This window comes from Bos indicus x Bos taurus, chromosome 17 (assembly GCF_003369695.1).
Source record: "Bos indicus x Bos taurus breed Angus x Brahman F1 hybrid chromosome 17, Bos_hybrid_MaternalHap_v2.0, whole genome shotgun sequence".
In the NCBI taxonomy this organism is placed as follows: domain Eukaryota; kingdom Metazoa; phylum Chordata; class Mammalia; order Artiodactyla; family Bovidae; genus Bos; species Bos indicus x Bos taurus.
Window position 1 is genome coordinate 11,649,552 of NC_040092.1, and position 27,287 is coordinate 11,676,838.

The 27,287-nt window shown below is 52.1% G+C and overlaps 1 protein-coding gene across 3 annotated transcripts in view; it reads left to right on the plus strand.

Annotated features, from left to right (window-relative positions):
• Positions 1 to 502: 502 nt before the first annotated feature.
• The window catches only part of RASAL1 (RAS protein activator like 1), a 33,398-nt gene continuing 6,613 nt past the window's right edge, over positions 503 to 27,287 (plus strand). The window contains exons 1-14 of one of the 3 annotated variants that reach the window (XM_027566671.1): positions 504 to 1,337; positions 6,461 to 6,517; positions 9,395 to 9,508; positions 9,666 to 9,727; positions 15,330 to 15,459; positions 17,432 to 17,513; positions 17,662 to 17,793; positions 20,415 to 20,503; positions 21,059 to 21,176; positions 21,284 to 21,437; positions 21,825 to 21,889; positions 22,186 to 22,298; positions 24,084 to 24,276; positions 26,535 to 26,672. In XM_027566671.1, coding sequence (XP_027422472.1) covers positions 1,201 to 1,337; positions 6,461 to 6,517; positions 9,395 to 9,508; positions 9,666 to 9,727; positions 15,330 to 15,459; positions 17,432 to 17,513; positions 17,662 to 17,793; positions 20,415 to 20,503; positions 21,059 to 21,176; positions 21,284 to 21,437; positions 21,825 to 21,889; positions 22,186 to 22,298; positions 24,084 to 24,276; positions 26,535 to 26,672 — 1,584 coding nt within the window. In that variant the 5' untranslated portion in view covers positions 504 to 1,200. The other 2 variants (XM_027566672.1, XM_027566673.1) reach the window with 2 other exon arrangements.

The following is a 27,287-nucleotide window of genomic DNA, read 5'->3' on the forward strand; positions in this document are numbered from 1 at the left end:
TGCTTTATCTCATCTAATTCTCTCAAAATCCTGTGAACAAGATACTATAATCACATAGGAACGGATGAGAAAGCCAAGCCAAGGTTCAGAGAGGTTAAGTGACTGGCCCAAGACCACACAGTTACCGAGTGGCAGAGTCAGCATTCAAATTCAGAAAGGCAAATCAGTTACTGACTGTAAGATCTTCCACATGCTATTTAATCCCTCTGAACTCAGTTTGTGTATCCGTACAATGGGGGTACCGGTACAACAGTAAGTAGCACATACAATGAGGAGGAGGAGGAAGATGAGATAATCCGTGTAAAACGCTTAGAACAGTGCCTGGCACACAGTAAGTGTTCAAACACTTGGAGATGGTTTTTTATCGTCGCTGTGGTGGTTGTTATCTTCAAGCCCTCCCCTCCCCCTCCGGCCGCAGCTTCCTCCCCCGCAATGCCAGCCCGTGACGTGAAGTCTGCCGCACGCACAGTCTGGATTTCATTGGGATCTAAAAGAGATGGAAGGGGATGTTGGAGGCCCCTCCCTCTCTGGACTCTGAAAGGACCCCCAGGGAGGGTGTGACTTTCTCTAGCGACGCCTCCCGACGATCTCAGATACTGCTCCGGGACGGCGCAAGGAGGTCGGACCGAGGAGGCGGTGCGGGGATGGCAGGCAGGGGAGAGCCGGAGAGGTGTGATCGTGCTGGAAGCAGGGCAGGCAGGCGACACACTGTGTCTTCTGTGCCCAGTGCCAACTCAGCAGGACCCTGCCGCCACGCCCATCATGGCCGTGGGCCGCTCCCCACCTGGCAGTCCCAGCCTCCACGCGCCCGGGGCTCCGCGGCGGGTGCGCTCTGGCACGCTTGGCTGGGGTGCCGGCAGAGGGCGCGCGAGGGTGGCCCGGGAACGGGCGGGAGGGGGACCCCGCGGGAGGCGGGATTGCGGGGAGGGCCCTGGGCCGCCCCCACCACCCCCCCGTCCGTCCCGCCTGCCCACCAAGAGCGCCAGACTAGAAGGCAAGGGCTGGCGGTGTGTCCCCCGCGCGCTCTGCCAGCTCGGCGCCCGGCTCCTACCTGTAGAGTCCGGGGAGGGAGGCGCCCCCTCCCCGGTCACTATCCTCTCTCCTCCTTCGGAAACCTCCCGTCCAGCTACCCGCGCGTTTCGGGTAGGTGGCCCGGGGACTCCGAGAGAGGGTGCCAGGCTCTCTGCGGGTGACATGTAGATGCCCTCCCTGCCGCGGTCCAGCCTCGGAACCCGGGCGCCCTCCTGGTCGGAAAGTTTGGGGCAGGGCGCCATGGCCAAGAGCAGCTCCCTGAACGTCCGCGTCGTGGAGGGCCGGGCGCTGCCCGCCAAGGATGTGTGAGTACCCCTGGGGCCAGTCGGGGATGAGGGGCGTGCCGAGCATGGATGGGGCAGGGGTCGCCCATTCAGCATGCCAGGGCAAGTCGGTGAAATGGGAGAGGGGTTCTTGTCTGAGAACAACACTGGGGCTGATCCACAGTCACGGGGCGAAAGGCCCCCTGCCCATCGCTCTCCTGGTGGAGGGGGCACTCAGACTCAGCAGATGCCCCGCCCAGTGGCCAGGAAGGGGGTGTCTTTGTTCCTGGGATATACTAAAGGGGGTCTTCCAGGGCTTCAGCCCTGGGGCTTATAGGATCAGATTCTGTCAGAGCTGGGGAGGGGGTTTAGGGGTGGAGGGCTCCCTTCCTTAGTCCAGGCAGGTGTTGGAGGTGGGGTTTCTCCAGGCCTGGGTGGGCACCGGTTCAGAGAACCCTGGAAGGGGCCCCAGAGGGCCTGGGATCCAGGCGGCCCAGCATTCCTCTGCGAGCATCTGGCGTTTAGGTTTGCAGAGTGTCACCAGGTGGCCCACTGGCCAGGCCTGGGGGAAACATTCCTCTGGACCCAGAGCCCTTAGCTCCTCAGCCAGCAGCGACCAGCCCGGGGTGGGGGGCCTTCCCTGATGCTAAGCTGCTTGAAGAGCCAACTTCCCCCTGCAGCCCCCTCCCCAGCCAGGTGGTGGGGTCCCCGCAGTACCAGTCCTTGACTGTGCTTCCCTCCGGGCTGAGTCAGCAGTTGCTGAATCAGCAGAATGGAGGGAGGGGTCCCCCTCCTGCTTTGGCCTGGAGCCCAGAAGGGGCTCTGAGGGTGTGGGTACCTGGAACAGGTGTGGGATCCTTGACAGCACATTGACTCTATGACCTTGAACCTGATCCTCTCCAGGTCTGAATTTCCTATCTGAGCAAGGGGAACCCTGGACAGGGAGTCTGCAAGCCTCGTGCAGTTGTGAGGGTAGAAAAACCACTTAGGATTTACCCCCGGGGCCAGGGGGAGCAGGAATGTGGATTCTGAGCCTCTGCACAGGCTGGGACTCAGCTCTGCCCTAACACCTCCGGCTGGGGGTCCCAATGAGAGGGTATCCTGCCTTTGACTTCATGAACCTTCCGCTTCCGCAGTCCTGGAGCTGTGCCAACAGGGAAGCTCCTTAGAGCAGTTCCAGCTGCCCCCATCCTCATCAGTGACCCTTAAAACAAGCATCTGGGGAAAGCAGAGAGCTTGCTGGCTGTGCCAATGCAGCGTCTGGACAAGCCCCCTGTCTCCCCTCTTCTGAGATGCTCTTTCAGAGCCCCTGAGCGTTAGCAGTTCTGGGACTGTTGAGGCAATGAGGTGGCCTGGCAGCTGCTGGGGAGTTGATAATGGGAGACCTTTCAGAAATGGGTTTCCCTCTCTCGGTGCTCCGGTCTCTCCCAGTCCTTAGTGAGGGCCATGAGGGAGCAGTGGGTGTTTTCCTCGGACCCAGACACGGCTCATGGGGCTCCCTCTGCTTCTCTTGGGGAGGGAGTTGGCTCATACTTGATCCCTGAGTCTTGGTTGCCCCTCCTCCCCCCAATTCCTGGGCCAAGGTGAGCTCTAGGTGGGCCTCACCCCAGTACCAGGGTAGGGGGAAGTGACTAGGCCCCAGTTGGGGATCCCGCCAGCCTGCCTCAGTTTCCCTAGCTGTTGGTGCCCTTCTCAGAGGGGCTCCCTCATAGCATGCTGGGATCTCCATGCCCATGGGGACTCCTAGAGGGGGTATGTCCTCTTTCCCCTCTCCTAAGGGAGAGGGCCCAGAATCTTTCTGAAGCCTCCCCAGGTTTGAGAGGGCTCCAACCCTGGCTTGGAGGAGGCCTCAGCTGATAATTTGAGTTATTTCTGTCATTCATAATAGCAGCTATATGTGGTCAAAGGCTTCCTACAGGCCAGGTCCTGTGCTTAACACTTCTTAGAGTCCTATTCGGAGAAGGCAATGGCAACCCACTCCAGTACTCTTGCCTGGAAAATCCCATGGGCGGAGGAGCCTGGTAGGCTGCAGTCCGTGGGGTCGCTAAGAGTCGGACGCGACTGAGCGACTTCACTTTCACTTTTCACTTGCATGCATTGGAGAAGGAAATGGCAACCTACTCCAGTGTTCTTGCCTGGAGAATCCCAGGGACGGGAGAGCCTGGTGGGCTGCTGTCTATGGGGTTGCACAGAGTCGGACACAACTGAAGCAACTTAGCAGCAGCAGCAGCAGCAGAGTCCTGTTGGCACTGCCATTTTATGAATGGGCAAACTCAGGCTCAGAGAGGCATAGTCACTTGCCCAAAGTCACACAGCTGGAATTTGAATACTGACTGCTTCCAGGCACCCACCTGCCAATGCAGATGATATAAGAGATGTGGGTTTGATCCCTGGGTTGGGAAGATTCCCCTGGAGAAGGAAATGGCAGCCCACTCCAGTATTCTTGCCTAGAGAATCCTATGGACAGAGGAGCCTGGAGAGGGCTACAGTCCATAGAGTCACAAAGATTCAGACACGACTGAAGTGACTTAGCATGCACACACCAGGCACCAAGCAGACTGGGTAGGCAATGGTCCAGGGGCCGGCTTTCCCACACTTGAGGAGGGGCAGGGACCGTGGGAGAGGCCAAAGGTCTGGAGAGATCCAGGATCTGGAGGGGGCATCCCCTTTCCGCCACCATAGCCCTTACCTGATAGAAGTTTGATAAGGCCTTCATGCGTCAGAGTCCCGGAGCTGACGTGCTCCGCTCCCAGAGGGGCCCAGGGGTCAGGCTGGGTGAACAGGAGGGGGCGTGGCTCCCAGCCCTTTTCTAGTGGATTCCAGCCTGTCTGTCCTACATCTGCTGTTGGGGAAACCAAGGGATGGGAGCCTGCCTAAAAGAGGCTCAGGGATAGAGGACGTGAAGAGAGACACGAGACGGAGGGGGTGACACCCAGCCATGGGCATCCGGAGGGTAAAACTGAGGCTCCCAGTGTTACTCAGCCCAGTGGGTTTGGAATAGATCCAGATGGGAAAACTGAGGTCTGGGGCATTATGCTGAAGGGAGGCCAGAGAGGAATGTGGAGGCACAGGTTGGCGACTAGACTGAGATGTTCAGGGATGGAGAGCAGATGGGGAAATGAAGGCACACTCGGCAGAGGGAGCTGAGGGAAAGCAACCAAAGAGGAAACTGCGGCCCGAGGAGGGTTCAGCCAGCAGATGAGGTTGGAGCAGCTCCTGGTGCCATGTCCCTCTTTCCCGGAATCCCCGAGGCATTTGTGGATCAGTGACAGACTGAACCGAGACAGGATGGAAGAGAGAGGGCGGGGGCTGGAGTACTGGGGAAGGGGGCCATGTGGGAAAGGGATCTTGAGTTGGAGTGCGGGTGGCATTGGTTGGGAACATGTATGCTGAGCCCCACAGACCCGAGTTCAAATCCCGACTCTGCCAGGCTGTGGAGGGAGGGGGACGGAGGCACAGCTCCTCCCCCAAGGGTCTCAGTGTTCAGAAGTGGCAGGGAGCTGTGGAGACAGACACAAAGCACAGAGAAACAAGGGAGCAAGATGACTTCACGTGCTCAGAGGGATCAGAGGGCAGTTTTACACTGTCCACTGTTGGAGGACGGTGGTCATCAAGGACCACCTCTCTGAGGCAGTGACTTTGGGGCTGAGGTTTGAATGAAAAGATGGAGTCATTCAAGAACAGAGTAGGTGTCTTAGAATGGTGGAACAGCAAGTGCAAAAGCCCTGAGGCTAGACTGAGCTTGGTGGAAGACAAGGGAAGCCTGTGTGATGGGATGCAGGCAGGGGTGGGGGAAGTCATGAGGAACCCTGGTCAGCTTGGGATGGGCAAGTAACTCTTATTATTAATTGGGGGATGGCTTTGGTTGGTCACTGACTCTTTGCTATTCACAGGGTTGCAGCCCATCTTGAGATGAACTAACATCTCTTATAATGAAGAGGGGATGGAACTGGCTTTGGTTGGCTAATGGCTCATGGCTACTCGAGGGGTTGCAGCCCATCTTGGGATGGACTAGTAACCCTTATTATGAAGAGCGGATGGAACTGGCTTTGGTTGCCCCAGTGGCTCATGGCTACTCAAGGGGTTGCAGCCCATCTTGAGATGGACTAGTAACTCTTGTAATGAAGGAAGAATGGAACTGGCTTTGTTTGTCTAATAGCTCATGGCTACTTGAGGGGTTGCAGCCCATCTTGGGATGGACTAGTAACCCTTATTATGAAGAGGGGATGGAACTGGCTTTGGTTGTCCCAGTGGCTCATGGCTACTCAAGGGGTTGCAACCCATCTTGAGATGGACTAGTAACTCTTGTAATGAAGGAGGAATGAAACTGGCTTTGTTTGGCTAATAGCTCATGGCTACTCGAGGGGTTGCAGCCCATCTTGGGATGGACTAGTAACCCTTATTATGAAGGGGGGACAGAACTGGCTTTGGTTGGTCAATGTCTCGTGGCTGCTTGAGGGGGTGCAGCCTATGTCTCCTACTGGCTGAGTTTTGAGGTCTGGCTGCCCTGGTCTGTGCTTGCAGTGAGAGCATCCACTGAGGTCCATCCCCACTGAAGGCTGAGCTATGCAGCGTCCCCTCCCAGGGAAATTCCCAATGGGGGGGGGCAGCACATACCCTGAGGGTGGGGTTCAGGTGTCTGTGGGAAGAGCTCTGGGGTCAGCTGTGATGCATCACACCATGCGTTAGCTTCTTTAGCTCCTTCACCTGCCCTAAGAGGTGTGTGGAAATATTATACCCAACTTACAGAGCAGAGAAACTGAGGCTCACAGAGGGGCGAGGACTTGCTGGGGTTCCACAGTGAGCAAGCTTGAGGCCAGGGATGACTCACCAGATGAGCACAGGCTCTGGACCAGCGCTTTGGGCTTCCTGGGCCCAGGACTCCACATGTTCTGGTTTCAGGTCTCAGTGTTCTGTTTCTCTGGGTGGAAGCCCTGGGCCCATTCAAGGAGGTCAGGCACGCAGTGGGTGGCTGCTGGGCAGCCATGACATGGTCTGCTGGTCCCCAGAGGTCCTGCCTCTACTGGACTTGCTGTGTGACCCTGGACAAATCCCCTCTCCTCTCTGGGCTGTAGTTGCCCCCCATCTATAAAACGAAGGTGGACTGGGATCCCCACTCCGGTCTACCCTCTCAAGCCTGCTCCCCAAACCTTCTCCTTCTGCAGGTCGGGGAGCAGTGACCCCTACTGCATTGTGAAAGTGGATGACGAAGTTGTGGCCAGGTGAGGCGGGGAGAAGCCAGGCACGGGGCGAAGGAGACGGGGGAGTCCAGGTGTAAGGATCCACGTTGAAAAGAGAGCCTTGGGGGGCACGCTTACCCCACGGATGGACTCACTGGCCTGTTGGTGGGTGTTCTGTGCCCCAGCCACAGGCCTGGATGGTGGGGCCTGCTGGCTCCTCTGTCCATCTAGTCCCACCAACTGGCCGCCACCTTCCCCCTTGCCCTGACGATGTCCCTGCCCGCATCCTGGGGCTGACTCAGCGGCTGCCAGCTTGCACCTTCCCGGGGGCGGGCATCTCACGCTTGGCTGGGCTGGCTAGTTCTGGGCCTGCTGGGTGCTGCGGGCACTGGTGTGTGTGTGCATGTGTGCCCAGTTGGACCCGCATGTGAGTGTGTATGGTATGTGGGGAAGTGTTGGAGGGCTGGTGTGAATGCCCGTGACCACCGGTGTGTGTCCCTGTGGGTGTGCAGACTCAGAGGCTCACATTGTGTACCAGCGTGTGGGGTGTGTATGCGTGTGTGCACACGTGGGCTGCCATGTACATGCATGTGTGCACCGATGCCTGCTTATATTTGGGTACACAGACACCACTGTGAACACGTGAGGATGTGAAGATGTCTGGTTGCGTGAGCCAGTCTCGGCTGGGCTGGGCTTGGTTGCCGCCCCCGCAGGCCGAGGGACAGCTCTCACCCCCGCAGGCCTGAGGGGCGTGGGTGGGCGGGCAGCTGAAGCCTCGGTTCCTATGGAGACGGAGGATTCAGGATCCTCCTGGCGCCAGTTCTGGTCCAGATGGGCTGGGAGCTGGGGGCAGGGAGCCCATGTGGGGGAGGGTCAACCTGCAGCACCCCAGCCGATCTGTGTGTTTATCCCCCATCACTCTCTCTGTGTTTACCCTGCCCCCTTACCACACTCTGTGACACCACCCCCAAGCCCACAGACTGATTTTCTGTGTGACCCCAGGCTGCTGTCTCCCCGTCTCTGGGTTCTGAGGACCCTCCAAGTTCAGGGGCTGGGGAGCCTGGGGGGACTTCCAATTGGAGAGAGGGTTGGGTAGGACGGAAGCGTTTGGAAAGAAGGGTCGGTCTGATGGAGTGGCCCTGGTCTCTGTGTGTGCGTGTCCATGTTCACACTCTACTGGGGAAGAGTGTGGCAGAAGCTAGGTGGGGCTTGAGTTCCCAGCCAGAGATTGAGGCCAGGTTGTGATGGTGAGAGCACCAGATGCTCATCTACTAGACCACTGGTCAGTGACAAGGGCCCTGGCCCTTGGGCTTTGCAGAAAAGAATTCCCACAAAGATGGAAAGTCGTGAAGCAAGTCAAGTATTAAGAGGGCAGAGCGTACAGTGTGTGTGGTGGATAGGCATAAGGGCAGGCTCAGAGGGCGAGTCCCTGAGTTGTGCCCTTGTGATAGTTTGAATTACTTTTATGGGCATTTCTTCAGGTTTTCTGTGACCAGTCATTTTGATTTACCTGGCTCACAGTGCGCATTTAGCGTATCTCAGGATCCTTCCATGCGTGGACGCATCTCTTAGCCAGGATGGACTCTACTGAAGAGGCCTGTGGGTAGCCCAGCCTTAGTTAACATCACTCCCCTTTGACCTCCAAGGAGCGTTCCTGCGCATGAGCGGTCAGAGAGGTCTCCTGACTTCCAGAATGAGGAGTATGTGGTCTGGGCAGGGCCCGGACTTTCCCTTAATAGTCCTGCTATTGTCTTGGAGTTTTGGTCCATAGGGAATGAGTCTTCAATCGCTTTACCCTGAAGGGGGCCCATCTGCCTTCTGCCTCAGAAGGAAGAAGGCAGAGGCAGGTGTGTTGGCCAAATTTTGCAGCTGTCAACTTGAGTGTGTGTTGACTGGGCAAAGTGAGTTCTCTTTTCGCTGTTGGGTAAAGGGCAGTGCATCTGCAGAGGTGTTGGGGTGAAGAGGTGTGTATCTGTTTCTGGGTCTGTCTTGGTCCCTGACCCTTCTGGGCTTCCCTCTTGCTGATTAAGTGCTCCGGCCCCTGCTGACTTCATGGTCCCCTGGCCCCTCACACTTTCCTGCCTCCCAGCCACCATCTTCTTGTTCCTCAAATTCCTGCCTCAGTGCCTTGGCACATGCTCTTCCAGCCATCTGGACTGTCTTTATCCTCTCTCTGCTTTGCCTGACTGGCTCCTAGGGAAAGCCTTTCCTGACCCCTCCCATCCTCAGCCCAGTGGGCACCGCTGGCCTAACCAATCACAGGACTTCTCTCACTGTGTCATAGGGCTCAGGAGGGAGCCCCTTTCTGCTGGGGGAGTTCTGTGGGGGTGGCTCCTTGGCACCTCTTCCTCTAATTTCCCATAGCCCCAAGACTTGGCACATAGTCAGGGTGAGTGTTTATGGAGTGAATGAATGGATGAATCGAATTGTGGGTCTTGTCTGTTAGTGAGGGTTTTGTGATCCTCTGTGTATCTCTGCCGGGTATCACTCTGTGTATGTGAATGTGTGTCTATGTGTGTCTCCATGTTCTGGGCATTTTTTTGTCTGTGTTATCCGTGTGAATGTTTTCTCTGTGTGGGTCTGCCCTTGTCTATGTAGAAACACATAGTTGTATGTTTCTAGAGATTTTTGAAGATGCATATTGGTATCTGTATGTGTGTGCATGTGTCTCTTTGTGTCTCTGGTTTCCTTGGTGTACCTGTGAATGTGTGTGTGTATGTGTGTGTCAAGGTCTCTGGGTGTGTGTTATGGTTTGTGTGTGTACTCGTGTGTATCTTATATCTGGGTTCTTGGGTCTATGTGAGTGTGTATGTGTAGCTGTATTTGTGTTTGAGTAGCTCTGGGTGTATGTGTGTGTGTGTGTGTCCCCAGGTATCTGCTGCCTGTGTGGCCCAAAGGCCCCTGTGCCCCCTTTTGCAGGACAGCAACCATCTGGCGGAGCCTGAGCCCCTTCTGGGGGGAGGAGTACACCGTGAACTTGCCCCTGGATTTCCACCATCTGTCCTTCTACGTGCTGGACGAGGACACAGTGGGGTGTGTGTGCTGGGGACCCAAACCTGGGCATCTGAGGGAAGGCGGGACACCCCAAAGCACAGTGCCTGTCCACGCAGCCGTTGACATCTGCGCCCACCTCCCCACGGGCGGGGCAGGGGTCCCTGACTTGGACCCTCACATGCCTGCCTTTCTGCAGGCAAGATGACATCATAGGCAAGATCTCGCTGAGCAGGGAGGCCATTACAGCGGACCCCCGAGGTGGGTGAGGGTGCCAGGCAGAGGGAGGGGGGGGTGGCGCTTGCCAGGGCATAGCAAGCAGCATGGGCAACACAGAGCCTTCGGGGGAAATTATTTTGGTTGTTGCTTCTGTTTTGAATTTTATTATTTTTTAATTTGTATTATTTATTTTTTTGCATGTGCTGGCTCTTCGTTGCTGCATGGGCTTTGCTCTCATTGCCGCGAGCGGGGGCTACTCTCTAGTTGCCGTGCACAGGCTTCTCATTGCAGTGGCTTCTCTTGTGGTGGGGCAGGGGCTTCAGGAGTTGTGGCTCCTGGGCTCTGGGGCGCAGGGTTAGTGGTTGTGGCTCATGGACTTAGTTGCTCCATGGCACATGGGATCCTCCCGGATCAGGGATCAAACCCGTATTTACTGCATTGGCAGGCGGATTTTTTTTTTACCACTGAGCCACCAGGGAAGCCTGGATTTTAATTTAATTCATTTATTGAGCAGTTAACTTATTTCCGTTCAATATTCAAAAGATACAGTTAGCGGTGGGACTGTCGCTCCTGTCCCAGCTTCTCCGTTCTCATCCCCCATGTTGTCAGTTTCTTGTATGTCCTTCTAGGGACATTTTAAACCTACGCAAGCAAGGGACTTCCCTGGTGGTCCAGTGGCTAAGACTTCACACTCCCGCGCAGGGGCCCCGGGTTTGATCCCTGCTCAGGGAGCTAGATTCCACGTGCCGCAACTAAGACTTTTCGTGCTGTAACTAAAGGTCCCGCATGCCGCAACTAAGATCCAGCACAGACAGATAAATAAAATAAATATTTTTTAAAAACATATGCAAGCAAGTAGCAACAGTAATAGCAGCAAACATTTATGTAGTACTTACTGTGTGCTGGTCACGTTTTAAGTGCTTTCAGTCGGTTCAGTTCAGTTGCTCAGTCATGTCCGACTCTTTGCGACCCCATGAATCGCAGCACGCCAGGCCTCCCTGTCCATCACCATCTCCCGGAGTTCACCCAGACTCAGGTCCATCGAGTCAGTGATGCCATCCAGCCATCTCATCCTCTGTCGTCCCCTTCTCCTCCTGCCCCCAATCCCTCCCAGCATCAGAGTCTTTTCCAATGAGTCAACTCTTCGCATGAGGTGGCCAAAGTATTGGAGTTTCAGCTTTAGCATCAGTCCTTCCAAAGAACACCCAGGACTGATCTCCTTTAGAATGGACTGGTTGGATCTCTTTGCAGTCCAAGGGACTCTCAAGAGTCTTCTCCAACACCACAGTTCAAAAGCATCAATTCTTCGGCACTCAGCCTTCTTCACAGTCCAACTCTCGCATCCAGACATAACCACTGGAAAAACCATAGCCTTGACTAAATGGATCTTTGTTGGCAAAGTAATGTCTCTGCTTTTCAATATGCTATCTAGGTTGGTCATAACTTTTCTTCCAAGGAGTAAGCGTCTTTTAATTTCATGGCTGCAGTCACCATCTGCAGTAGTTTTGGAGCCCCAAAAGATAAAGTCTGACACTGTTTCCACTGTTTCCCCATCTGTTTCCCATGAAGTGCTTTACACATATCAATTCACTTAATTATTCTAATAACCGTAAGAGATGAGCACTCTTGTTATGCCCATTCTTTGTGCGCATGCTCAGTTGCTTCAGTCATCTCCAATTGTTTGCGACCCCATGGACTGTAGCCCGTCAGGCTCCTCTGTCTGTGGGATTTCCCAGGCAAGAATACTGGAGTGGGTTGCCATGCCCTCCTCCGGGGGATCTTCCCGACTCAGGGATCGAATCCACATCTCTTATGTCTCCTGCATAAGCAGGCAGGTTCTTTACCACCAGTGCTACCTGGGAAGCCCTATGCCCACTCTTTAGGTGAACAAACTGAGGCACGGGGGTTAAATAACTTGTCCAAGATCACAAAATGACTAAGTGGGACAGCTGGGATTTGAACCAAGTTGTCTAGTTCCAAAGTCTGTGCTCTTTCTACTGTATGTGTTTTGTTCTCTGCTTATAGAAACAGGGCTTCCCTGGTGGCTCAGACGGTAAAGCGTCTGCCTACAATGCTGGAGACCCGGGTTCAATCCCTGGGATGGGAAGATCTCCTGGAGAAGGAAATGGCAATCCACTCCAGTATTCTTGCCTGGAAAATCCCGTGGACGGAAAGGCCTGGTAGGCTATAGTCTGTGGATTTGCAAAGAGTCGAACACGACTGAGCTACTTCACTTTTTTAGTTTTTATAGTAATAGGACTCCATTAAACGCACTGTTCTATATCCTGTCTTTTCACTTCGCCGTGTATCTTGGAGATCTTTCCATACTAATGTCTCAAGAGCTTCTGCATTCTTTGCTTTTAGTATGACTTCATGGCACTCTGTTTTGTGGATGTACCATCACTTATTTGGCCAAGTGCCTTCTTGATGTGCACTTGGGTTACTGACAATGTTTTCCTGGTTCGAACAATGCTGCAATGAATAGCCTTGTACAAATGCAATTGCACACATCACACAAGTTTATATTAATGCAAGTTTATATTAATTGAAAAACAATTTTGGCTGTGCAGTGCTCTATGTTGGATCTTAGCTCCCCAACCAAGGATCAAACCCATGCTCCCTGCATTGGAAGCAAGGAGTCTTAACTACTGGATTGCCAGGGAAGTCCCCATGTATGCCAGTTATATCAATCAGCATAATGAATTTCTAGAGGTGGATTTGCTGGATCAAAGAGTATCCACATTAGCATGTTTTATTATAGTTATTATAGTTATTGATTATAGTTATTGTTAAGTTACTCTCCAGTTACTTAACAGTTAACAGATTAATCTACCCTATAACCTTGTCAACAAATGCCAAACTTTTGGATCTTGAATCTGATAGGTTAAAAAATTGGCTCGTTGTGTGCGCTGTTTTGCATTTCGGTATAAGTAAGTTTGAAGACCTTTTTATATACTCAAGAGTCTCTTTATTTCCTCTTTTTTGTGTCTATTGTCTATTCACATTGTATGTGTATTTTTCACCCCCTGGGTTGTTTGCCTTTTCTTCCTTTTTTTGTGGGAGATCTGTATATATGAGGAAAATAAACTTTGTCACATTAGCTGCAATTTTTTTTTCTCCTTGTGGCTTATATTTTGACTTTGCTTATCATTTTTTCCAGTAGAAAATTTGCTTCTTTTTCTGTAATCAAAATTTGTGTGTGTGGGGGTGCACTTTTATGTAATGCCTAGAAAGTCCTTCTTAGTCCTGATATTAGGACAGATTGTTTTATATGATTCTTTTTAGCAACAATTTGTTCCCATTTTATTTTAACAGTCAAGTCTTTGATCTATTTGGAACTTACCCAGATACAAGGCATCCAATAGGGATTGAACTTTACTGCTTTGGTCTAGATGATTCTTAGTTATCTTGACACCATTTATTAATAATATAATAATCTACTTTTGCATCAGTGAGCATTAGTTGACAGCACACTATGTGCCAATCATTATAATCATCACTTCTGTTTAGTGAAGGCTTATTATGTGCCAGGCACAATGCTAAGCACTTTACATTTAGTCCACACAATACCAAGTGAAGTGAGGTGAGATGGAACTTCACGTTTCTAACTTGGTTATTGCAACAGATACCTAATCAAGTTAGAAAAAGCTGATGGCATCCTGGACTTGGGAATAACAAAAGAGATAGAGAGGTAAAGTAGAACTTATACTTCCGGCAGCATGGGAGACTAGATCCACAGAATGGCTCTCTGGCCACATAACAGTGAGATCCTGAATTAGATGCAATTCCTAACACATTGTTGGAAGGATGTGAAGAGGATTCAGTATTCCTCCATTTGCATGCAAGCATGTGTATTAAGTCTCTTCAGTCGTGTCTGACTCTTTGCGACCCCATGGACTGTAGCCCACCAGGCTTCTCTGTCATGGAGGAGCCATCCCACATCATGGGATTCTCCAGGAAAGAATATTGGAGCAGGTTGCCATGCCCTCTTCTATTCCTCCTTCTACTCCCGGTGAATCATGAGCTAAAACCTAACATGGAGTGGTGAGCAAGAGGCAAGGCAGTAAGGAAGGATTTCCCTGAAAGTTAACGTCAATATCAGATTCACAGTCAACAGGCTAAATCTTAGGCCAGGGGCAAGGTGGCTATTACTGAACCTGAGAATTCCCCTTCAGAGTTCCTAAGCAACTGCTACTCCTCTCCAGGGATAAGCATCCTCATGTTAAATTTCCCACAGAGTGAGCTCAAACAAGTGTGACTTCACAATCGAAGATCATCACACACACACAAGGAAGTGAGCCACCAAGAGCAAGAGTCAGCAGAAATAATGACCATCAGATTTAGACCCATAAAGACTTTAGACTTTGTATTTATGATATATAAGAATTTAAAAATTCAATAAATAAAATTTAATCACCTGGAAGGGCCAGCAATAACCATGATAAATTAAAGCAATGCATTAAAAAAAAAATAGACTGACTTGGAAGAGAACCAGATCAAATGCTTAGAGATAAAAGGTACAATTGTTGACCTTAAAAACCAAGTGGATGAGTGGCACATCATTCTTTCAGAGCTGAAGTCAGAGTTAGTGAACTGGGAGAGAGATCTAAATAAGTTATTTAAACTTCAGCTCAGAGAAATGAGAAGCATATAAGAGAAGTTCAAGACATGGAAAATAACTGAGAAAGTCTCTAACATCCATTTAATTGGAGTCCTAGAAGCAGAATATAGAAAAATCTGGGGAGAGGAAATGATTCTAAAAAATTGATGACCTGGAATTTTCCAGAACGCAAGAGCATGATTTCATAAGTAGAAGGAGCACAGCCTTTACTAAGCAGGGTTTTTGTTTTTTTTTTTTAATATCCTTACCTAGATATACTGTGGGGAGACTGCAAAAAACATCAAAGACTTAGTCCTTAAACTTGGAAAAGATAGACCATTCATGCAAGATCAATTATTAGGCTGAAATGACTTCCCAGTAACTACAACTGAAGCTGGAAGTCAGTGGAACAGTATCTTTAAAATTTTTTTATTAATTTAATTTAATTTTAATTTAAAAAATTTTTTGGCTATATCCACTTGCCGTGTGGGATCTTAGTTCCCTGACCAGGGATGGAACCCATGCCCCACACCTGCATTGGGAGTGCAGAATCTTGACCACTGGACTTCCAGGGAAGTCCCTGGAACAGTATCTTTAATGTGTTGAGAGAAATGAGAGACAGAGAGAGAGCGAGAGAAAGAAGGAGAGGTTAAGATTGAGAAGACCAAGACTGACTTGACTGATTCAGGCCGAGAGCCTATAAGAAGGCTCAGAGATAGGAATGCCAAGTGTTGTTTTTTTTTTTTTTCCTGAGGGGAGAGTAAATGATGGACGGATGAAGAGTGTGATAGTACATGGTTAGGGGCACTGGCCCTAGAACTATACTGCCTGCATTTGAATCCTAGTTCTACAGTTTACTAGCTCCCTCCTTGCTGTGCCTCTTTTTCCTCATCTGCAAGTGGGGATAATTACAGTAACTATAGCAGAAGGCTACCGAGAGGTCCATGACTCGATATCTTTTTAACGTTAATTGAATTTTAAAAGATAATGCAATGCCTAGACGGTGATAGGTGCTTAATGAATGCTGGTGCCTGTGCCCTCCAGGAATCGACAGCTGGATCAACCTGAGCCGCGTGGACCCGGACTCGGAGGTGCAGGGTGAGATCTGCCTGTCCGTGCAGACGCTGGAGGACGTGCGGGGCCGTTGTCTTCACTGTCACGTGCTCCAGGCTAGGTATGGTCATGATGGGGGTGAGGGTGGGGTGGGGGGTGGTCTGAGAATGAGCAGGAATCCACTGGATTCCTCCCAGCTGCCTTGAGACCACCTCACTCCTGAGATATGTCTTGGCTCAAAACCGACATCCTTTGTAAGGCAAACAGTCCGAGATCACCAGGTGGCAAGTTTCTTGGGTTAAAGCTTGAGCAAAATCTTTGTTGGGTCCCCAGTGACCAGCAACCAAAGGCCAGATACTCAGAATGACCAGGCAGATGGGTGTGGACATGTATTAATCAAATCATAAGTGATAGACACCCAATTTATACTGGCTTAAGCAGATTGACTCATGTGAATGACATGCAGCTTCAGGCATGGCTGGATCCAGGTGCTCCAACAGAGACATCAGGAATCTGTAGACATAGATTCCTTGGGTGTCTTTTGTATTAACTTTATTCTCAGACAGTTTCTCCCCAGGTAGGGGCAAAGCTGACCCTAACAGCCCCAGACTGGCATCCTACCAATTTGGCAGCTCCAATGGAAAAAACTATCTTCCACCATTTCCAACCAGTATCCTAGGACTAATTCTTATTGACCCAGTTTGGAGTACCTGCCTATCATTGAACCAATTACACTGACTCTGATTGGTCAGACCTGAGTAGCAAGTCCCTTCCTGGCAGAGAGGGAGGAATCAACCCACTCAAGTCATGTGGGCTGGGAGAAAGGGAGGGGCAGGTCCTGTCCCAAGGAAACATCAGAAAAAAGATGGATACAACTCCTGGGATACCCATCTTCCCTCTTGTCTGTTTATCACTCCCCTCTTTCTCAGCTGCCCCATCACTCTATTTCCTTGACTATTTCCACTCCTTTCACGCTCCCATGTCTTATTTTGTTTTTTTGCCATGTTTTTCCCCACACCTTACTCCCTTTATTCTTACCTTTAGGCCAGTCCTCACCCAAGTTGGACTAGGTCTCTATTTCTAGTTTGCTCTGTGACCTTAAAGTCCTTTCTTGCCCTCTCTGTGCCTCTCCCACCATTTCCAGATTCTATCCTCAGCTGGAGCTCCCTGGAGATTGAATGGAGTAGCAGGCAGGCATAGGACAGGCAAAAGGACTTTTTAGGGGTAGGGACTCCTCACTTACTCTGTGCCCATGGCCTCCTCCCCAACTACAAAGCTATGCAGGATCCTTGCAAGTAGGAGAGGGACCGATTGCTGTCGCTTAGCAACTAGGCTGGCTCCTAGGAAACCAAAGAAGGCTTTGGATGCCAAGCAGGGTGGGAGAGAAACAGCAGGAGGAAACAAGCAGCCCCTGGGTGTGTGGGGGAGAGGGTCCCTGGATTTGGGGGACCTTGAAAAGGAGGGGTGGGAGAGGCTGAAACTTGGGTTGTCATGGCAACCAGAGGCAGGGGGTCCCTTCCTCATGCCTTTTCTTGGTCCTAGTGTGGGTAGGAGTGTTTGTTGAGTGAATGAGTGAGCTAAGCACTCTCCACATGTCATCTCATCCCTTGGCCCTGTAAGGTCAGTCTGTTATTACTCTGATTTTTCAGATGAGGAAATTGAGGCTCAGGGAGGGACAGTGACTTCTCCTAGTGTCACACAGCCAGTGAATGGGAGAATCCAGGCTATGAACCCTGGCATCTGGTCTCCCATCCATGGGCTCCAGGGAAACAAAGGCTCCCTTTCCTTTCCTCACTGCACCTTTACCTGCTGCTTTGTGATGTTCAACTTGACCTTTCTGTGCTTCAGTTTCCTTACCTAGAAAATGTGGGCATAGTAATGTGTCCTCGCAGGGTAGCGTTAATCAAAAGGAAGATACCAGGTTTGGACGGACCTGGTGAAGGATGCTCTTTGCTAGATCCCTACAATGTACTATTTTTTTGTCTTGGAAATCAGCAGCATTTGAATTGTCTACCTTGAACCCTTTCCCCAAGGCTTGGGTCTTGGTCCTTAAGGGTCCTGTGACCCGTACTCCTTACCTCATCTGTCCTCAGGGACCTGGCCCCCCGAGACATCTCCGGCACGTCTGACCCATTTGCGCGTGTGTTTTGGGGCAGCCAGAGCTTGGAGACTTCGGTAAGTGGTGGAGCAGAGCTGGGAGACTGGGGCATTAAATGACCTTGGGAAAGCCACTTACCATTCTGAACCTCAGCCTTCCCATCTGTAAAATGGAGACAAGAATGGTCCCATTAGCTCTGTCTTCTCTCACTCCCTCCTCTCCCAGACCATCAAGAAGACTCGCTTCCCACACTGGGATGAGGTGCTGGAGCTGCGGGAGATGCCAGGTTCCCCATCCCCTCTGCGAGTGGAACTCTGGGACTGGGACATGGTTGGCAAGAATGACTTTTTGGGAATGGTGAGCACCCCCCAGACACCCTACATGGCTCACCACTGCCTCCAAGGGGGACTGGGGAGAAGGGCTGGGCATCCTGGAGCTCACTTGGAAGGGTAGATGTGACGTTTGCCTTATCAGGTACCTTGGCCAGGCCTGAGTGACAGAGTCCCATGATCCCATTGGTGCAGGAACCTACCTAAGGTCATAGAGTGGGCCCAGATTCTTATTCCGGGATGAGAGTACCCAGGTTGACTGTGTGCTTCACTGTGCTAAGTGCTTCTCCGGCATCACTTCATTTATATAACCTTGATGGCCACTGTTAAGAGGCTGGGACCATTGCTGTCTCTATTTTACAGATGGGAAGACTAAGGTTCGGAGAGGAGAAGTGGCTCTCCCAAGGTCATATGATTAAGAAATGGCAGAGTCAGTATTTGAGTTCAGGTCTCTCTGAATCCAGAATCTAACTCTTACTCCTGGATGCACTGGGCTCAAGGTCTTTCTCTTGGAACTTCAGTCTCCCTATCTGTAAAGTGGGTATGATTTTTCTTGCCTCTCAGGAGTTTTGAGTGGATGTATACTCAGCATTTTTGTTTTGACAGTTTTTTTGTTTTTTTTTGGCTGGGTCGCATGACCAGGGATTGAACCTGGGCCGCAGCAGTGAAAGCCGAGTCCTAACCACTAAGCCACCAGGGAAGTGCTGAAGCTGCCAGTTTTTAAAAGGAGGCAAGATTAGAGTAAATAAGAGGGAGACTTGGTCATGGACTTCCCTTGAAATGACCACATGCTTCACCAAAGTCATCAAGCTGTGTAAAATGGTGCCGCTGCTTTGGAAAAATCTGGCAGTTCCTCAGTAGTTAGAGTTACCACGTGACCCAGCACTTGCACTCCTGGGTGTGTGCCAAAGAGAAAGGGAAACATAGCCACACACGACTCTATGTTAATGTAAATAGCAGCATCATTCATAAATAGCCAAAAGTAGAAACAGCTCAGACGTCTATCAACAGATGGGTGAAGAAACAAAATACAGTATATTTACTCAGCGGAATATTATGTGGCCATAAAAAGCAATGACATCCTGACACATGGATCCTGTGACATTCATCCTGACACATTCATCCACACAACATGGATGAATTTTGAAAACACAATGCTAAGTGAAGGAAGCCTGTCCCAAACTCCCCACATATTCCATAATTTCATTTATCAGTTCAGTTCAGTTCAGTCGCTCAGTCGTGTCCGACTCTTCATGACCCCATGGACTGCAGCACACCAGGTCTTGCTGTCCATCACCAACTCCTGGAGCTTACTCAAACTCATGTCCATTGAGTCGGTGATGCCATCCAACTACCTCATCTCTGTCGTCCCCTTCTCTTCCTGCCCCCAATCCCTCCCAGCATCAGAGTCTTTTCCAATGAGTCAGCTCTTCCCATCAGGTGGCCAACATCAGCCCTTCCAATGAACGCTCAGGACTGATCTCCTTTAGGATGGACTGATTGGATCTCCTTGCAGTCCAAGGGACTCTCACAGTTCAAAAGCATCAATTCTTCAGCGCTCAGCTCTCTTCATAGTCCAACTCTCACATCCATACGTGACTACTGGAAAAACCATAGCCTTGACTAGACAGCCCTTTGTTGGCAAAGTAATGTCTCTGCTTTTTAATAACTTTCCTTCCAAGGAGTAAGCGTCTTTTAATTTCATGTCTGCAGTCACCATCTGCAGTGATTTTGGAACCCCAAAAAATAAAGTCAGTCACTGTTTCCCCATCTATTTCCCATGAAGTGATGGGACTGGATGCCTTGATCTTAGTTTTCTGAATGTTGAGTTTCAAGCTTCAAGCCAACTTTTTCACTCTCCTCTTCCACTTTCATCAAGAGGCTGTTTAGTTCTTCACTTTCTGCCAAAAGGGTGGTGTCATCTGCACGTCTGAGGTTATTGATATTTCTCCCTACAATCTTGATTCCAGCTTGTGCTTCATCCAGCCCAGCATTTCTCATGATGTACTCTGCATATAAGTTAAATACAAGAGAATCTATAAGGACAGAAAAATTAGTGGTTGCCAGGGACTGGAGGATGGGGAGTGTTTGCTAATGGATATAGGCTTTCTTTGGCCAGAGGAGCTGATAGAAAATGGTCTGAAATTAGTGGTGGTAGTTGCATAACCTGTGAATATACTAAAGCCACTGAATTACTTTAAATTGGTGAATTATATGGGATATAAATTATATCTGTATAAAGTTGTTATTTAAAAAGAGAGGGGGAGGGTGGGACTTGATCTTCTGGACTATCTTTAAGCCTTTTGATAGATGCAAGTTTGTCCCTCAATGGAGCTGAAAATACACTCACTCCAGACATGCTGTGTCTAGCCGCTGTGTGACCTTGGGCAAGTCACTCCACCTCTCTGAGCCTCAGTTTCCTCAATTGTAGATTAAGAGCTCCCTGGAGGCCTTTGGTACCCTGGCAGGAGCTAATAATCGGGGACTGGGGGATGGACTGTTGCCATCATTGTGTTGATAGAACATGGTGGAGGAGGAGGAGCTGACCCTAGGTGGGCTTTGCCACCCCTCCTTGGGTGGGCAGCCTAACTCTTCTTCCAGGGCCCAGCGGGGCAGAGCTCTGCTGAGGGCCTGTGTGTTGCCCCACAGGTGGAGTTCCCCCCACAGGTCCTGCAACACAACCCGCCCAATGGCTGGTTCCGCCTCCTGCCCTTTCCCAGAGCAGAGGAGGATTCTGGGTAAATGTGGGTACACTGGGAGGAGGCTGGGCTGGAACCATGTTGGGTTCCGTCTTCTGCTCGCAGGCCAGTCCTTATGGGTGCCCACGTCAACCCACACGCTGTCACCAGGTCCCTTCATTCATTTAACAGACGCTTGCTGAATGTCTCACCATGTACGTCTACATGTGTCCAAATGAGTTCACCTTATCCCCACCCACCTGCAAACACATCAGTTCAATCTGGTGTGTGTGCAGAATTTCTGGTCCCTCCACACCTGTCCACACACCTGTTCACACCATCTGTTCCTGTATACATGTGTATACTGTATAACTGCCTCATCTTTCTACCTTGGCTGGATCTGTTTACACTGCCTGCCTGTGTCCATTCCCGTTTATACCCGTCAATACCTGTTCACCCCTGTTTATACTGCCCACGCCTGTTCACACCTGCCCATACCTGTCTTGTCTGACAATTATCCATGCTCTTTACCGGCGCTCACACCTGCCTCTCTTGGCTCTCTGCCCCTGCCCATACATACTTACGTTCCTTTTCCTGTGTTCTGGCCCCGGCCAGCGGGAGCTTGGGTGCTCTGAGGCTGAAGGTGCGCCTGACCGAGGACTCTGTCCTGCCCTCACGGTACTACCAGCCACTTAGGGAGCTGCTCATGGAGTCGGTGCTGGGGCCAGCAGAGGTGTGTGCGTCACTGGGGGGGTGTGTGGGGAATCTGGATCATGGCCACACCCTGCTTTGGGGTCCCAGGGCCCCAGGCCACCTCTCCTGCCTCCTGTCCTTGTGCAGGAGGATGCCGCCAGCCCCTTGGCTGTCCTGGAGGAGTTGACCTCGGGTGACTGCCGCCAGGAGCTGGCCACCAAGCTGGTGAAGCTCTTTCTGGGCCAGGGCCTGACTGGGCCCTTTCTGGACTATCTCACCCGGCGCGAGGTGGCTCGGACCAGTGAGTTGCCTGCATGACCACCCCCAGGCATCACTCCCCAAGGATGGGTCTGCAGAGGGTCTCAGAGAGAGATTTGGGGAGCTCAGGGAGAAGAGGGGCTGCTGTGTCTTTGTGTGTTGGGGTGACAGGGCCTAGGAACCCCCAGCCAGCTGGGAGCATGGTCTTGGGTTCAGGACCTGGTTTTACTACTCATGTGCTGTGTGACCTTAGGCAGCTCAGTTAACCATTCTGGGCCTTTGTACCGTGAAAGGAGTTGATGTGGCAGATCTCCTCGATTCCTGAGGCTGAAAAGATCATGACCACTGCCCCCGCCCCCACCTTGGGTGGGTAGGGTGAGATGGATCCAGCCCCCTACATCCCAGCAAACGCTTCTCTCTGTCCTCTCAGCTGACCCCAACACCCTCTTCCGTTCTAACTCCCTGGCGTCCAAGTCAGTGGAGCAGTTTATGAAGGTGAGTAGGTGAAGGCCTGGGGGGCTGGTGGGCAGTCCGGCGGCTGCTTCCTCATGGGGACTCCCTTCCCAGTGCTTACTTGGAGCCCAGAGCTTGGCCGGCCTCAGGTGGCCCTGGGCAGCCGAGCTGGGGGGCTGCTGGCTGGCCTCACGCTGAGTTGCACCCCAACCCCAGCCCAGAGGCAGGTCTCCACCTCTCTCTGAACCTCTCCCTGCATGGTCCCCCCCGCCCCCAGCTCATGGGCACACCACGGCCTCACCCTCAGCCCCACCCTGTGTGGTGCCCCCTGCCCCCAGCTCGTGGGCATGCCCTATCTGCATGAGGTCCTAAGGCCAGTGATCAACCGCGTCTTCGAGGAGAGGAAGTACATGGAGCTGGATCCCTGCAAGATGGACCTGGGCCGCACCCGGTGAGCCACACCTGAGGGATGAACCTGCCACAGCCCCCTCGTCTGCCTGTCAGACCTGTCAGGCTGGGTCTGTGCCTTCTGCCACCCCACCCCTCCTTCCTGCTTGGGAACCCTTATGTTCTACAGTCTTACAGCCTCCCCTGAGAGCAGCCAACCCCTTAGACCGTGTGGTGCGGTGGTTCTAGGCGGGACTCTGAGACATGAGTGCCTGGGTTCAAACCTCAGATCTGCCATTACTGCTGGGCAGGTTATTTCAAGCCTCGTGAATATCTACCTGATGGACTGTCGGGAGAGTGAACTGAGTCATATACACGAAGCCCAGCACTAACCAGTACTCCAGAAGTACTATTATTTCTATTATGGTGGTAGTGGTGGCTGAGGCCCCTGGGGGAGGGTCTGTGGCAGAGGTTGGCTTGCTGCAGTGCTTGATGACATGGGTTAGGGAGCAGGGCAATGCCAGGGTTTGGGGGTCATTCCATTTCTCCTGGGCTCCTCTTTTCTTTCCAGGACTTTTTCCCTCCAGCTCACGCAGGTGGGCTTGTTCCTACCAAGCCATCAGAGCTGGCTGCTGGGCAGTCCACAGGGGACCATGGTGGAGGCAGGAAATGATCTTTCCTTCTCTTTGGGCCTTGCCCAGCAAGTGCTACCCACCCCTTCTGAACACCCAGGAGCAGGCATTAGGACCCCTTTTTACAGATGAGAAACAGCCTCAGAGAGGGGAGGTCACCTGCCTAAGGCTGCACAGCTGGGAAGTTGCCAAGTGGGGATTTGAACGCAGCCCCTGAGTAGAAGGGCAGAGTCCATCTGTGAAACCCCAAGGCCAGGGCTTTTCCCAGAATACCTGGCAAAGACAGTAGGACTCAGTGGGTGCCCGCAGGGAGCAGGGGCATCTGGGAACTGGCCAGGGCAGGGTGCAGACAGACTCTGAAACTGGCAATCCTGAGTTCTAATCTATGTTCTGCCACCTATTGGCAAGGGGACTTCTCTGAGCCTCAGTTTCCTCATCTGTTAAATGGGAACAATCAGGCTACTTAAAGTGACCTTGGTGGCTCAGAAGGTAAAGAACACACTTGCGATGCAGGAGACTTGGGTTCAATCCCTGTGTCAGGAAGATCCCCTGGAGAAGGAAATGGTTATCCACTCCAGTATTCTTGCCTGGAGAATTCCATGGACAGAGGAGCCTGGGGGGCTACAGTCCACGGGGTCACAAAAAGTTGGACACAGTTGAGTGACTGAGCACACCCCCCCCCCACACACACACGTGTATGTGCCAAGCAGTAGGCTGAGTGCTGAGTTTGTAGCAGGAAACAAATGGACACAAATCTGTCTTACTGGGGAAGACAAGTAATATTAATAAACAAAAGAAGACTCTTGCAGGTGATTAGTGAAATGGAGGGAAGTAAAGTGAGGGAGGGTCGTGGGAAGAGCCAGGGAGGTCACAGGGACAGCCTCACAGAGAAGGGGGTGTGGAATCTAAGGCTTGGAGGAGGTGAGGGAGGGAGTCCTGTGCAGGTCTGCTGGAAGATGTTCCAGGCAGGGGAAACAGAAAGTGCAAAGGTCCTGGGGCAGCAGTGCGTGTCTGGCAGGTCTGCACTGGAAATGTAGGGAACCCGGGTCCATGCTGGTGAGCAGTGGGACAGAGATGGCCTCTTTGAAGAGGTGACTTCCCACAGGGGGAATGGACCAGTAGGAGGGGAGGCCATGGAGAAGGGATGAGAAGGTGGGTGCTCTCTGAGCTTAGTAGGGGCTGGCTTCTGAGGCACAACCCTCCGCTTGCTTCTCCAGGAGAATCTCCTTCAAGGGTGCACCCTCCGAGGAACACGTGCGTGAGGCCAGCCTGGGGCTGCTGACGGGCTACCTGGGGCCTATCGTGGATGCCATTGTGGGCTCCGTGGGGCGCTGCCCATCCGCCATGCGCCTCGCCTTCAAGCAGCTGCGCCAGCGCGTGGAGGAGCGTTTTCCCCAGGCGGAGCATGAGGTGGGTCAGGCGGTCTCATTGGGTAGATGGGGACACTGAGGCTGGGGAGGGGCAGTGGCTTGTCCAGGGCCACAGGGAGAGGCAGGGGAGGAGTGGGACAGAACCTGGGCCACCCACCCTGAGGTGCTGTGTGTCTTGGCAGAATTGGGGACAGTGTTCTGGCAGGATCTGGGGCCCAGGGGTGATGATAGTGGTGATGATGAGGATGATAATAATAACAGCAGCTAACACTACATATATTGGGACTTCCCTGGTGGCTTAGTGGTAAAGAATCCACCTGCCAATGCAGGAGATGCAGGACACGCGGGTTTGATCCCTGGGTCGGGAAGATCCCCTGGAGAACATAGCAACCCGATCCAGTATTCTTGCCTGGAGAATCCCACAGATAGAGGAGCCTGGCGGGCTATAGTCCATGAGGTCTCAGAGTCAGATATGACTGAGCGACCAAACAACCACCACAACACTATATACTGCCCTGTCTAGGGGTCAGACTTTGTTTTACATATTTATTACCTCATCTAGTCTTCACATCCACCCTGTGAGGTGGATGCCAGTATTATCCCATTTTACAGAGGAGGAAACTGAGGCCCAGAGAGGTGAGGTGCTTTGGCTAAGAGTCGTGGACTCAAGGCTCAGCCTCCAGACTTGCAGAGGGAATCTCTCCCTCCCCCCATCCTCCTCCTCCTCAGACCTGAGCCGGGGCCTCCAACTGGGACCAGGCTGATTTACACTCCACACTGTGGGGCTCTTGCCTCGGCCGCTGGTGGAGGTGCTAAGTGGGACACATCCGCAGCTGGGGGCGGGGGAAGCGGGAGACCAGCTCCCCAGACAGCCTGGCCCTTGCGGGAGGAGCCCTGATCAGTGACACCCAAGTGTCCCCCAGGTCTCAGCCCCCATGGTGAGCGGTGGCCACGGGCAGGGAACAGAGACTTCCTCATGCCCACGAAGATGGAGGGGGCCAGAGAAACCCAAGCAGCCCCTCTCTCTGCCGCTCTGACACCTGGTTCCTCCTCAAGAAAGGAGGAAGTTAATGAGCTGACGTCAAAGGCTAAAGTTACCCAGGAACATGGCGGGCTGGGGTGGGGGGCAGCCTAGGGGCAGTTTGGGGTTCCAGATCTGTGGGACCTCCTCCCCCATCTCTGAGCAGCCCCAGGGACCCAGCTCCTGGCAAGGCTCAGTGTCAATGCAGAGGTGCCCTGGAAACTTGGCACATACCCAGAGAGGGTATTGTCTTATGTGTGAATACAACCCCTAAATAAACACAGCAACATATTCTCGGGGGCTATATATAGCTTGTGAATGTGATGGGTAGGTGAGGAGCCGTTTGGAGGGGGTCAGCGCCCAGGAGAGAGACACGCCTCTTCCCAAGTCCCCTCTGGAGCTAGGGGAACCAGCCTTATGCGCAGGTGGCCCAGGCCTGGGTCTCACACGAAGGGCCACCATGTTTTACAATTTGTGGAGGGCAGAGGCTGGGACTGGGGGTTGTGCAAGAAGCCAGCTGAACTGGGTTTGCTACCAAGCCTCAGTTTCTTCATCTGGAAAATGGGGATAGTAGTACTACCCCATGAGATTGCTTGAGGAATTGTGCAGGCTTGTGCAGGCTTAGTTTTTGACACCCAGTAGCTAGTGTTGAATGCAGGACAGTGTGATGAAGGGCAGAGTTCAAATTCTGCCTGGGTTCAAATTCCTGGCTCTGCCACTTATTGCTGTGTGACCTTGGGCAAGTGACCTTCCCTCTCTGGGTCTCAGTTGCTTCCTCTGCAAAATGGAGACACAGAACCTCCAAGGGTGAGTATTAAATAAGCAAATACATGGAGAAATATTTGGCCTGTTGCTATTCACGATCAGAAATCACAGATCTGGGTTTCAATCCTGCTTCCTCTACTCATCAGCTGCGTGACCTGGGGCAAGTCAGTTGACATCTCTGAGCTTCTGCTTCCTCAGCTGTGAAATGGGAATAATGATGATGCCTCTTTCACAGGGCTGTGCCCTTTGCACAGTGCTTGGCACAAAGCAGACTCTGAGGATGTTTGGCTAAGTCTGATGGTGCAGAATTGGTATTATTACTCCATTTTCCAGGTGGGGAAACTGAGGCCCAGAGAAGAAAAGCCTCCTTGACAGACCAGGATGGCCTCCTGAGCCATGTCCCCTTCTACTTCTTCTCCCTGTACCACCGATCCTTTGTCCTTGCTGTCCCAGTTTCCCCAACTGGGAAGTGGGTTTGGAGGACCCCTCTCATCTGCTGCTCCTCTCCGCAGGACGTGAAGTACCTGGCCATAAGCGGCTTTCTCTTCCTGCGATTCTTCGCACCTGCCATCCTCTCTCCAAAGCTGTTTGACCTCCGGGACCAGCACGCGGATCCCCAGACCAGCCGCTCACTGCTGCTGCTTGCCAAGGTGCAGGCAGTGGAGGGCTCCCCGCCAAATCCTGGGTGTTCTTAGCCAGGGAGGAGCATGGGAGGACCAAACTGGGAGGCCAGACCAATTGAAGACCCAAGTGAGGCTCAGAGAAATCTGTTTGACATGGCACCTTCAGCTTTTTAAAGATTAATTAGACTGCACCAGGCCTTAGATGTGCCATGTGGGATCTTTAGTTGCAACATGTAAACTCTTAGTTGTGACATGTGGGATCTAGTTCCCTGACCAGGGATTGAACCTGGGGCCCCCTGCACTTAAAAGCAAGGAGTCTTAGCCACTGGACCATGAGGGGGAATTCCCAGCTTTTCATCCAGAGTGTGAAGGCTTTCATTTTGCTCTCAATTCCCTCTTTGGAACAAAACCCCTCCCCTTCTGGGGGAAGGTGGGAAGCAGGCTAGCAGTCATTTACACTTTAGTATGAATCAGACCATCATTCACCAAGGGGCCACATTTGGAGGTTCTGATGGGCTCAGGTATGTATGATGAGATCAAGCAGTCCTGAATGAGGTTATTTGGGTTCTAGATGGGGGACAGAATAAAAGCACTGGGGATACACATCTGTGCACAGAGAGGGACAGATATCTTTTCAAGCAG